At 32.8% G+C, this 13,040-nt stretch overlaps 1 protein-coding gene across 1 annotated transcript in view; it reads left to right on the top strand.

Moving 5' to 3' along the window:
* The window catches only part of LOC149799463 (uncharacterized), a 77,246-nt gene that overhangs the window by 51,302 nt on the left and 12,904 nt on the right, over window positions 1–13,040 (top strand). The window contains exon 4 of the mRNA XM_089958824.1: window positions 194–264. Coding sequence (XP_089814950.1) covers window positions 194–264 — 71 coding nt within the window. The remainder of the gene's footprint in view (window positions 1–193; window positions 265–13,040) is intronic.

Below are 13,040 nucleotides of genomic sequence, written 5' to 3'. Positions count from 1 at the left end.
TATGTCTTCAGTTTGTAGACTTATGCTTGCCATACATTTTTTTCCTTGCATTTGCTCTGGTTATGGTCCAGCCAAGCAGTTTGTAGTAAATGGGGGCTATTGTGATGCATCCATCACTAATAACTGTAGTTAACATTAAATTCTGAATTTCATTAATGTTTCATGTCTCAATTGTACTACCTTCTCATTTCAGTCTATACAACAAATATCATTGTGTCTCCAGGAATTCTTTCATCGATGAACCTTTGTTTGGATCCAAGCCAGGTAGGACCTGTATTTATATACCAAATATATTCACTTAATATAAGTCCAACTGCAGACAAAATTAGACCATGATATGCCGTTGCATAATACACCAGCAGATCAGGGTATATGTTGCTTGTTCTGCCAGTTACTCCTCATAAACTGCACAGACCCAGATCTGCTGGCCCTTTATGTGAAGGCAGATCTGGATCTGTCAAGTTTATAGTTGGACTTGACTAATATGCAAGTATATACATTGTTCATCAATATTATATACTCTGATTTCACCACACATAGCTAACATAGGAATTAACTGAACAGTATGTGTTGTCAACAAGTAGTATATGTTGTCAGTAAGGACAGGTATTGTGACATCATGACATCGTGCAATTTTTACATTGTGTATATATCCATCTTGCCTTTTATTTTCATGTGTCGTTGATGAAATTCTGAATTAAATTTTGAATGAATAAAAACATGTATTTGAATATTTGTAAAGATTTCCTGTAAGAGATGTATGCTAATTATAAATTAGAGTGTAAAAGGTGCAGACATTAATACATGTGTTGTATTCTTTCTCACATTGACTCATTGGTTTTGATATAACTGAGGCTCCACTCCACAGTTATTATATACTTTAGAAACCAGCACTAGTTTATGGTGAACTTGTGCACATTTGCAATAAGCACAGTGGAGATAATGTCATGTGCTGTGACTCCGATTTCCTTATATATGGTATGAAGGAAGACAGTGTGCTGCCTAAAGCAAACGACTCTTCAAAATGACTACTCCCATGTGCCAGAGAATTAAAATTGACATTGTCCAAAGTACACTAATATAGCAGTTATTAAAATAGGGAAAATGAATTTTGCCAGAATAAACAATAATAAACAATAATAACAAGAAATGGAATCAAGAAATTATCAAATATCAAAAATAAAAAGTTATTGACTATTTTATTTTCTAATTTACCACTGAAGTTCAGAAAATTAAAAGACCTAACAGAGCTAGTCTCTAGCACAGTGGAATAAGTCCAAACTGTATACTCTATAAACCAAATTACAACCGTGAATCATGCATGAACAAAAATGAAATTTAAAGTATATTGACAATACCTAAGGTATACAAGGTCTTTTATATAAAAATCAGGATAACCAGTGAGGAAAATCTGGCGAATTCTTTATGTTTATGCATCTTACAGTGTCTGCTCACTGTACAATCAATCAAAGCAATAAAAGTTTACTATTTATATCACAGATCACCTTATATTGCAGTACATCATGCATTGTAAAGTGATCTCAGTATAACACCATTTAAAGCCATAAAAGTGTACTGTATTATATCATCAGTTACCTTATACTGGTGTACACTGCACATCTTAGAATAACACCATTTAAAGCCATAAAAGTATACTGTGTTAAATTATTGTTTACCTTATACTGGTGCACACTGCACATAGTGTAGTGATCTCAGTATAATACCATTTAAAGCCATAAAAGTATACTGTGTTAAATTATTGTTTACCTTATACTGGTGTACACTGCACATAGTGTAGTGATCTCAGTATAACACCATTTAAATAAAACAATATTGCACACCTTCATATTGCACTCATGTGTACGATGCATGTGCACAAAAGTAGTTTAGTATATTTCGAATTACTTTGTAAACAAATCATGTACACTCATGTTACAGTAGCAGATGCTTTACGTTTTTATAAATATAATAGCAATTGAAAACTTTGATACCATTCATGGATGGAGATGGCAAGGGTACAAGTGAATTAGGTATCTGCTCTTAGTAAAGTTAGGGAGAAAATGTCTTTACCTTTGCTACAGATGGAATGATATCTCACTGTTGCAAATTCCGTCCAAAACGAATGTTAAATCTTTCAAGAAAATTTAATATACTCTTATCCTAAGTCAAAACGGGTGTGTGGTACAATGACAATGTAATCATGTGTTATAAAACAAAGGGGACACAAACACGATGTAAAAATATGTTATAAAACAAAGGAGGTGCTGTAACATTGTATAATTTTTCCTTGTGTAAATTTCTAAACCGAATACAGCTCGAGTGATATCAGTTGCCGCCTGGGAAGGAAGATTATCAAGTGTGGTAGATAACTTCTGCGTTGCAGGTCAATTTGAAATCTTTCCTTTCTGGTTTCTCATGATTTACTCCAAAAGAACAATTCAGTTAAGAATGTTAAATTTTGAACAGTAGGATGAAACAAGATGGAGAATCTATTACATAATGTTAGTGAAACATCGGTCAAGGAAACATACTTTACAAAATTAAGAAAAAGCAGTTTCTTTATGTGGTTCAAGAAGCACATGCACCCGAAAGTAAACAATTTCCATGACATCACTCAATACTGTGGTTGCTTTTGGCATGGAATCCTGATATAATTGGACAAACCACCAAATGAGAACTCATACCGTCAATTAATCAACGATATGACAAAAAGGCTCGCTTTACGGGTTTTACCTATTTTATATTATTCTATTTTAATTGAGATATAGCTATGGCATTTTTGTACATATAATTCCACATAAGACATTCTAGGGGCAATTTGTCAACAAAGTGTGATGCAAAAGCATCAATGACCAGTATTTACCATAAAGAGCTGTTTAATAGTTTATATTTGAAACCTTCTATTTTAAAGTATAAAATAATAACTATGATTATTATATTATCATTTTTTTTTCTCCATTAACTTTACATTGTCAGAATCGTGCAACGTTACTGGATACTGAACTCGCATGCAAATACACATATTGAATTCACGTGCATAAATGAACTACTTTCTATTGTAAACAATCAATCGGCGCATACGCCATCACTTTTGATTTGTAAACAAATCATATACACTCGCATAGTAGGCGCTTTAGGTTGTGGTTGTTTAAATTTGATTCTGAATGAACTATATCAGCTGTTTCGTGGACTGCCACATACCAGCTGCTTTGCAGTATTCCATATTAACATTTTTGATACAATGTTTCAGATTTAGACTAGCGATAGATGCCAGACCAGTCATAAAATTGCTGGGGTTCATACAAATAGCATGCAAGTGACAAGGCATAGGCATGTCTTCTTTAACTGTTAATAAGAATGGCAAAAAGATATACTTACAGTTTTACATCCTGAATTTTCTCAAAATGGACTTTCTTAGTTCTGCAAATCGGAATTACATTATCTATGTCATGGGTTCCAAAGCTTGATTATACATTTCAAAATTGTACTGTAATTTTGACTACATTCCATGTGAAATTACATCCTCCTTTCTACAATCACAATGAAATGAACATTATATTTCATAGTGCCTTTTTCAAAATTACAATTGAAAGATTTTATGTTTTTCCCACATTATGATTCCAAACATTCAAAAACAGAACAGAAACACACATGCAGTAAAGTCAACACACTGCTCCCTCGCTGCATAAGAAATTACTTAGAAATGACACAGATAAAACCAGTCCATAATCACAGAATTTAGTAGAATTGACAAAAATACCAATATCTGTTCATTCAGACCAAATGGAAAAGTTGTTGCAATGCGTGTTCATTCACAGTTTGACTAAATTTAAATTTTAAGTAGACCAAACTGACAATTTCTTTCAAAAGTAATGTTGACTATATGACTAAGTTCAAATTTAGCTGGGTGGAGTTATGTGCACATTAATGTTGGTGTGTACTGATGAATCTATGCATGTGTACTTAGTTTAAAATAAGGATAAACTCAGTTACTTTGTTTCTTGTAGTGTATTTTTGTTTATATAATTAAGCCTTAGGTAGAATAGAAAATGAGCGTATAAAATATGGTTTCTGCATTTGTAATGGAAAATGTGAACTCATTTTGTTGGGTGGATAAACTATAGTATATCTGTCCTAAAAAACTTGTTCATATTTTCCCATACAAATGCAGTAACCTATAAATATTTGTACTTGAAGTCCTGTAACTCAGGATGCTACATGAACAATGACTCAGTATATATTAATACCCTGTCAATAACCTATATACATACTGACTTTGGGGTTATCAATATTACCAGTTAAAAACAAGCTTATTAATCATCATGTTATGTTATGTTATAGTAATAAAACAATTGAAACAAAATATTATTTCAGTCATTCATTTTATTGAAGATATGATATAATACACAGGGCCGGTGCTACCATATAGGCAAACTAAGCAGCCACCTAGGGCACTGATTTCAGGGGGCACATTTTTTAAATTTTTTTTATTGTTTATAAATTTTGAAATTGGTATTTTGGGGGGGGGGGGCGCCGGAATCTAACATTGTCTAGGGCGCCAGATAGTCTGGCCGGGTCTGGCACCAGCCCTGATAATACACACTACAAAATATAATGCTTTCATGGTGGTGGTTAAATTTCACAGTGCAGTGTACATCATGTTTCTTTCCAGGGTATTGTTTCATCGGTATCGGATAATATGTACCTCAAAAAATTATATAGATCCATTTTCAAGGTATATATGTTTTTTATTTGATTAAATTCCTTGTGCAGGATATACAGAGTGGATACAAGTGCATTATTTACATGGAAGATCTTTGTTGCCTGATACATTTTTCCAAAAGTTAGTATGATTCTTTCTCTCCTGTCACACTAACAGCAGAAACTAGTGATCACTAGCTGTCTATTTTCAGTATTATTATAAATCATGTTTAGGATATTGCTAAAAATCATATTTAGGGTTTTTTCCCTTGCAAATTAAGCCTTTAGATGAATTCAGATTTTCTTCATTAAGTTTTGCATGGTAGATATTTTTCCATGGATGTAGCTAAATCTACTGATTTTCTTCATTAAATTTTCATGGTAGATATTTTTCCATGGATGTGAGCTAAGTCTACTGATTTTCTTCATTAAATTTGCATGGTAGATATTTTTCCATGGATGTGAGCTAAATCTACTGATTTTCTTCATTAAATTTGCATGGTGGATATTTTTCCATGGATGTGAGCTAAATCTACTGATTTTCTTCATTAAGTTTGCATGGTAGATATTTTTACATGGATGTGAGCTAAATCTACTGATTTTCTTCATTAAGTTTGCATGGTAGATATTTTTCCATGGATGTGAGCTAAATCTACTGATTTTCTTCATTAAGTTTGCATGGTGGATATTTTTACATGGATGTGAGCTAAATCTACTGATTTTCTTCATTACGTTTTCATGGTAGATATTTTTCCATGGATGTGAGCTAAATCTACTGATTTTCTTCATTAAGTTTGCATGGTAGATATTTTTCCATGGATGTGAGCTAAATCTACTGATTTTCTTCATTAAGTTTGCATGGTGGATATTTTTACATGGATGTGAGCTAAATCTACTGATTTTCTTCATTACGTTTTCATGGTAGATATTTTTCCATGGATGTGAGCTAAATCTACTGATTTTCTTCATTAAGTTTGCATGGTAGATATTTTTCCATGGATGTGAGCTAAATCTACTGATTTTCTTCATTAAGTTTGAATGGTAGATATTTTTCCATGGATGTGAGCTAAATCTACTGATTTTCTTCATTAAGTTTGAATGGTAGATATTTTTACCAGGATGTGAGCTAAATCTACTGATTTTCTTCATTAAGTTTGCATGGTAGATATTTTTACCAGGATGTGAGCTAAATCTACTGATTTTCTTCATTAAGTTTGAATGGTAGATATTTTTCCATGGATGTGAGCTAAATCTACTGATTTTCTTCATTAAGTTTGAATGGTAGATATTTTTACATGGATGTGAGCTAAATCTACTGGTTTTCTTCATTAAGTTTGAATGGTAGATATTTTTCCATGGACGTGAGCTAAATCTACTGATTTTCTTCATTAAGTTTGAATGGTAGATATTTTTACCAGGATGTGAGCTAAATCTACTGATTTTCTTCATTAAGTTTGCATGGTAGATATTTTTCCATGGATGTGAGCTAAATCTACTGATTTTCTTCATTAAGTTTGAATGGTAGATATTTTTACCAGGATGTGAGCTAAATCTACTGATTTTCTTCATTAAGTTTGCATGGTAGATATTTTTCCATGGATGTGAGCTAAATCTACTGATTTTCTTCATTAAGTTTGCATGGTAGATATTTTTCCATGGATGTGAGCTAAATCTACTGATTTTCTTCATTAAGTTTGCATGGTGGATATTTTTACATGGATGTGAGCTAAATCTACTGATTTTCTTCATTAAGTTTGAATGGTAGATATTTTTACCAGGATGTGAGCTAAATCTACTGATTTTCTTCATTAAGTTTGCATGGTAGATATTTTTCCATGGATGTGAGCTAAATCTACTGATTTTCTTCATTAAGTTTGCATGGTAGATATTTTTCCATGGATGTGAGCTAAATCTACTGATTTTCTTCATTAAGTTTGAATGGTAGATATTTTTCCATGGATGTGAGCTAAATCTACTGATTTTCTTGATTAAGTTTGCATGGTAGATATTTTTCCATGGATGTGAACTAAATCTACTGATTTTCTTCATTAAGTTTGCATGGTAGATTATGTTTCCATGGATGTCAGGTAAATCTATTGATTAAGCAGCACTGGTGTCAGGTAGAAAGGGTTATAGTCACTGTTGGCTTCTGGTGGCCATCAGGTTTATAACATGGTCCACAGATTTCTGACATGGTCCACATATTCATGTCATGGTCCACAGATTCATGACATGGTCCACAGATTTATGACATGGTCCACAGATTCATGACATGGTCACAGATTTATGACATGGTCCACAGATTCATGACATGGTCCACATATTTATGACATGGTCCACATTTCATGTGCACATACTAGTTAAATTCATTAGATAGCTTATGAATTATATAATAATTAGCGTTTGTATGAAACCTGTTCTGTATTTCTTCTGTTAAGTCCTAGTGAAAGAAACCAAATTATCATTCATCATAAGACATGTAATGCCAGTTTGTAGATATTAAATATCACACACAGTCACACCTACCTACATTTAAGGAAACCGCTCTGGTGGCCTAGTGGTTAGAGCATCTGCCTCGGATGCGGGAGGTCGTGGTTTCGATCCCTGGCCGAGTCATACCAAACACTTACAAAAATGGTACAAACAGCTCCCTTGCTTGGCGCTCAGCATTAAGAAGTTAGTGTTAGGACTGGTCGGCCTGGTGTCAGGATAAGTGACTGGGTGGGATATCATGCTACATGTCTATGGCATGATGCCCCAGTCCTAGGCATCACTATAAACTGCCACACTGCAGACATCCTAGCAATACTACTGAAAACTTGTTAAAGCTACTTTAAAAATCCAAATCACACACATCACATTATGAAAGGACCATATAATGCTGAGACATCTTGTGGTGAGAACTATCATTTTGGTCATAACATGAATCAGTTTTGTTGTTTTAACCTTTGCATGGGATGAGAAGATATCTGTTGTGCATGATGGATACTTCCTTTGCAGATGAGTACACCTGGAAAAGCATAACATTGTGACATGACTTTAGTACTAGTCAGCATTTTGACATGACTTTAGTGTTAGATAAACATTGTGACATGACTTTAGTGCTAATCAACATTGTGACATGACTTTAGTACTAATCAACATTGTGACATGACTTTAGTACTAATCAACATTGTGACATGACTTTGGTACTAATCAACATTGTGACATGACTTTAGAACTAGTCAGCATTTTGACATCACTTTAGTACTAGTCATCATTGGGACTTGACTTTACTACTAGTCAACATTGTGACATGGCTTTAGTAATAGTCAGCATCATGACTTGACTGTAGTACTAGTCAGCAATGGAACATGACTTTAGTACTAGTCAATATAATGACATGTCTTTAGTACTAGTCAATATAATGACATGACTTTAGTACAAGTCACCATTGGGACATGACATTAGTACCAGTCAACATAGGGACATGACTTTAGTACTAGTCAACATTGGGACATGACTTTTAGGACTAATTAGCATAGTTATATCAATTTAAACTAGCAAATTTTGTTTATTTTTCATGTTAGAATCAAACTGTGAATCATTTATTTCAAGAGAATATCCATTTTCATTTTGCAGATATTTATATAATCTCCTTGCTTTAGTGTACTCAGAGATTATTTAAATTGTAACAGCAAACCACAGGTATCTGTTAAAAGTAGATACCTCTTGTGAAGTTACTGGTTCAGAAATGATAAGAGTAATTATGTATATGTTTTCCAGTTATTAGGAAGCCTACAATAGGTGAAAAGCAGTCTTTAGATGGCATGTAATTACAACAATTAACCTTGAGTATGAGTATGTTACATCCACCATGTTTTTGACACTGCCAATTTGCAGGGGCAAATTGATTAAATGATATGAAAACATTAGAGGATTTCCAAATAGTTTGTTACATGAAGAACTCGGGTTGTGTTCACTGCATTGCTAAACAATCTACATATAAATGTAAGAATGTTCCTAGAGTAAAATATTTTCACGAAATAAACATTTTAATGACACTGAATCTCACATTTAGCTTTCTTACAATTCATATCAGCCTTTACAGATTTATTCACAGGAACTATCACTTGAAGACAGAATTAAATTATGCTTTAGCTGGGCAAAAAAATAAAATACGTAAATTCTTTTTGTAGCTTCAGTTTCAGAAATGTCTAAGTTGTATGTAAATAGTTTGTTTTTGTTTGGCATGGAATTACTGCAATCCTGAGTTTCAGCTGCATAATGAATGTAGACAATGTAAACAAAAACTGGTTTTGTGACATCACACATAGTCTATATGGTAACCAGCATTGACCGACAGTGATATGTTACTTTCAGAAATTTATTTTGGTAGAAATACAAACAAAAATTCTGTTCAGGTGTGGATATTATAAAAAAAACATGACTCATACATACAGTATGCAATATGTGTAGCAGCAACTTTGACTTTCCCTTTAAGAATTTTAAAGGATCTGAGCTTAATACATGCATTTTTTTTATCTATTAAATTTATGACACAAGTTAATTTTTTTGTCCATTTTTTGCAAACTGTTATGTGCAAAACATTTAAATAAGCATTGAATAAAATTAGCACAAGTAAGATTCTGTTTATCACATACCTGAAATTGCTTATCTTATTACTTTAAAAAAGAAAACTTAAAGTTATTTCTTAGTGAGGGAGGTACATTTGGATGGTTCAGGCTCTAGGATTTAAATGTACCTTGTAGGACATGATGACATCATTTTTTCATGCCTTCATTAAATAATAATAATAATATTAATAATAATAATAATAATAATAATAATATTATTATTATTATTATTATTATTATTATTGTTTTTGTTATTATTATTATTATCATTGTTGCTATTATTATTATTATTATTATTATTATTATTAGTATTAGTATTATTATTATTAATGACTTTATTTAAAAAGGGTAACACATTTAGCTGAAGAATTAATCTACCTTGAACAAAAATGCATACATATACACACAAATGCATACATTACACAAAAATGCATACATATGCATACAAAATGCATACATATGCACACACATGCAAAAATATACATAGTACCATGTGCATGTATAGACACAATGTATTTACTTTTTTTCCTTTCACCAGATGGATACTCACCTTTATATAATAAACCCACCTGATCAAAATATATGCAGCATGCATTTGGTGACAAAATAGATGGGTAGTATATTTAACAATGGCCAGAGGCATTCATGAATACAAAAATATTAGTTTCATTTCAACTCCATCTCTAAAGCCACTTAATATATTGGGTTAGTAAGAAGGAAATAGAGTGTGCATTTTTAATCTAACCTGGAATACTGTTCCAGAGCAACATTCAGAGTATTGGAACCTTCTTTTGAATATTTCCTTATTTGGCTTGGGAATTTTATCCTGTTTGGATGATGTGTGTCACATGTGGGGGAGTATTACTAGGTAGCCTATACTGGGATGGTGACTGTAAAAATACAGGAGCACTATTATTGGATATCCTGTACATTGACTTCACTTTTCTCAACTGGATTTAAATGTACCAGTAAATGTCCTGTTTAGGACATAATGACATCATTTTGTCATGTCTTCATTTGTGCACATGATGTCATGAGATTGTGTACATTATGTCATGAGATTGTGTACATGATGTCATGAGATATGTGCACATGATGTCATGAGTTATGTGCACATTATGCCATGAGATATTTGCATATGATGTCATGATATATGTGCACATGTCATGAGATTGTGTACATGATGTCATGAGATTGTGTACATTATGTTATGAGATTGTGTACATGATATCATGAGATATGTGCACATGATGTCATGAGATATGTACACATGATGCCATGAGATATTTGCATATGATGTCATGATATATGTGCATATGATGTCATGATATATGTGCACATGATGTCATGAGATTGTGCACATGATGTCATGAGATGATATTACTTACGTCTGTTATGAAAAACATATTTTATCACACATGTTTACAAATATTATTATGCATATGTAATTATTTATTTGATGGAACTGTTTCTGTCACATGAATAAAGTCATCCTGTTAACTCCGAAACACAAAATATCAGTGGCCTTAGAATTATTACTAATGTATTAATATTTGTTACCAAAACCTGGCCATCAATATAACATTCATATTTCTAATTAACTGAGTGAAAATAACAACTTATCAGTAATACGGACATGGTTATTATAGCTGATTGAAAAATGGACATCAAAGCAAAAAGACAATTGTCATTTATTATTCGGACCAGTTAATTCACTTGAACTGATACACAGTGTAAAATGAATTGCCAGCTATTGACTTAGATTTATATCTAATATCAAAATCAAAATTCAAATCAAATGTGGCAAATTGATATTGAATATATGAATGATCTGTCTGCATCATAACAAAGGCACGGTTGTTTGCAGTAAAAAAAAATGTGTTTGCTCAATGAAATTTTCATAAAACCCATGATATTGAATGGAATCCCACCGGAACAATTTCATTGCAACTGTTTTATTATCATGGTATGGAAGTTCAATTACAAATAGAACTGAAATTTAATTTTCATGGCCCACCAAATTTCTTGACTAAGTCATCATGGATTAACAAAAATCACCAATTGTGATGGAGTTATTGGGAAGCCATGGCTTTTCATTGGTAGAGCATAATACTGGTAATATAAGGATCACAGGTTCAAAACCCACCCAGGTCAGTCCATGACAACTACCTCATTTATTCCTTGGAAAAGTCATTGTTAGCTCCCATTTCCTCATCTGCAAACAAAGCATTAAATGTGCAGTTAAAATCACCAAGACAATTGAGTTTTTTTTCTTGTTTAGCTTCAGTTTAGCTTGCTTGTGTATCATGCACCAAGGTTTATTTATCTACCATATATACTCATTTATAAGTACAGTAAAACTACAAGCTGCACAGACCCAGACGAGCTGTCACGTAAAAACACAGCTGATCTGGGACCATGCTGTTTGTTCAGTAAATTAACTGACAAAGACTCTGATCTGCTAGTGATTTATATTAATGCAGATCAGAGTCCATGCTGCTTGCAGTTCAGATCAGCATATAATTGAGTATATATGGTTGATCATATTGGCAGGAGCATTGTGTCAACAAGGGATATTTCTAGTTCCTCAAATAATCTGGAGGAAATGCATGACTGACGAAATACTGTAAATGACTTGAAAAATTACACAGAGTAGTGAAAATAACTTGAAACTTGTTTTATTAAATTAAAAATTGCAAGTAACATATTGATTGTTTATTGATTCGGAGTAGGGATAATAGCGTGTTTTCTTGTTGTTCATTGTTCCATTTCATGCCACATCAATCATTTCAAGACTATAATATGAAACTAAACATTCTTGAAAGATTAAATTTGATCCCTAATGGAAAATGGGAAAACAGCAATGTGCAGAATCACAGTATGTCTTGTCAGTGATATCCCTGATAAGTTGGACAATTATAATATTACATGACTAAAGGTGTACGATCAGCAAGATAAATGTGCTGTTAAATTTGTTATTGATTTCTATTCAATTTTTGATCAATACAGATGCATTTGTCTCAAGCTTTACTTTAAATTATTAGTGGTACCAGTAATACTGATGTTTCTTATAATGTGTTTTGAAAGTGATATGACAAATCATCAAAAACATTTTTCTTACAGATTTGGCATTGTCAAATTCAATGTGAGAAACAAAATCTGCAAGATTTTGATCGAACTAGGACCTGTTAATTCTTTTCTGTAAAAATGTATTCTTCTATTGAAAAGTTCATTATCTGCCTTACCATATTTTTCCAAATATAAGACCTTACTGGAAGATAGGCCCATCTGATCCTTTAAATCAAAATAAAACTGTGTAGTCAGCAGTTGGTTTCTTAATATACCTGTACAGTCAAGTCTGTTTTAGGTAGCCACTTCTGGAAAAAATGTGGCCTCTATGAACAAGTTACTATTTGATATAGGACCTGTCTGGTGGCCTAGAATTTAGAGCATCCGCCTCGGAAGCAGGAGGTCATGGGTTCAAACCCCGGCCTAGTCATACCAAAGACTTACAAAAATGGTACTAACAGCTGCCTCGCTAGGTGCTCAGCATTAAGAGGTTAGTGTTAAGACTGGTAGCAGGGTGTCAGGATGATGTGACTTGGTGGGACATCATGCTACATGTCTGTGGCATGATGCCTCATTGCTAGACATCACTATAAACTGCCATGCTGCAGAAATCATAGCGATATGACTGAAAAATTGTTAAAGCTACGTTAAAAA

Source organism: Sinohyriopsis cumingii, chromosome 5, assembly GCF_028554795.1.
Source record: "Sinohyriopsis cumingii isolate HCF-2022 chromosome 5, ASM2855479v2, whole genome shotgun sequence".
Taxonomy (NCBI): domain Eukaryota; kingdom Metazoa; phylum Mollusca; class Bivalvia; order Unionida; family Unionidae; genus Sinohyriopsis; species Sinohyriopsis cumingii.
The sequence above is the reverse complement of the archived record's forward strand: the minus strand, read 5'-3'. Positions and strand labels throughout refer to the sequence as shown.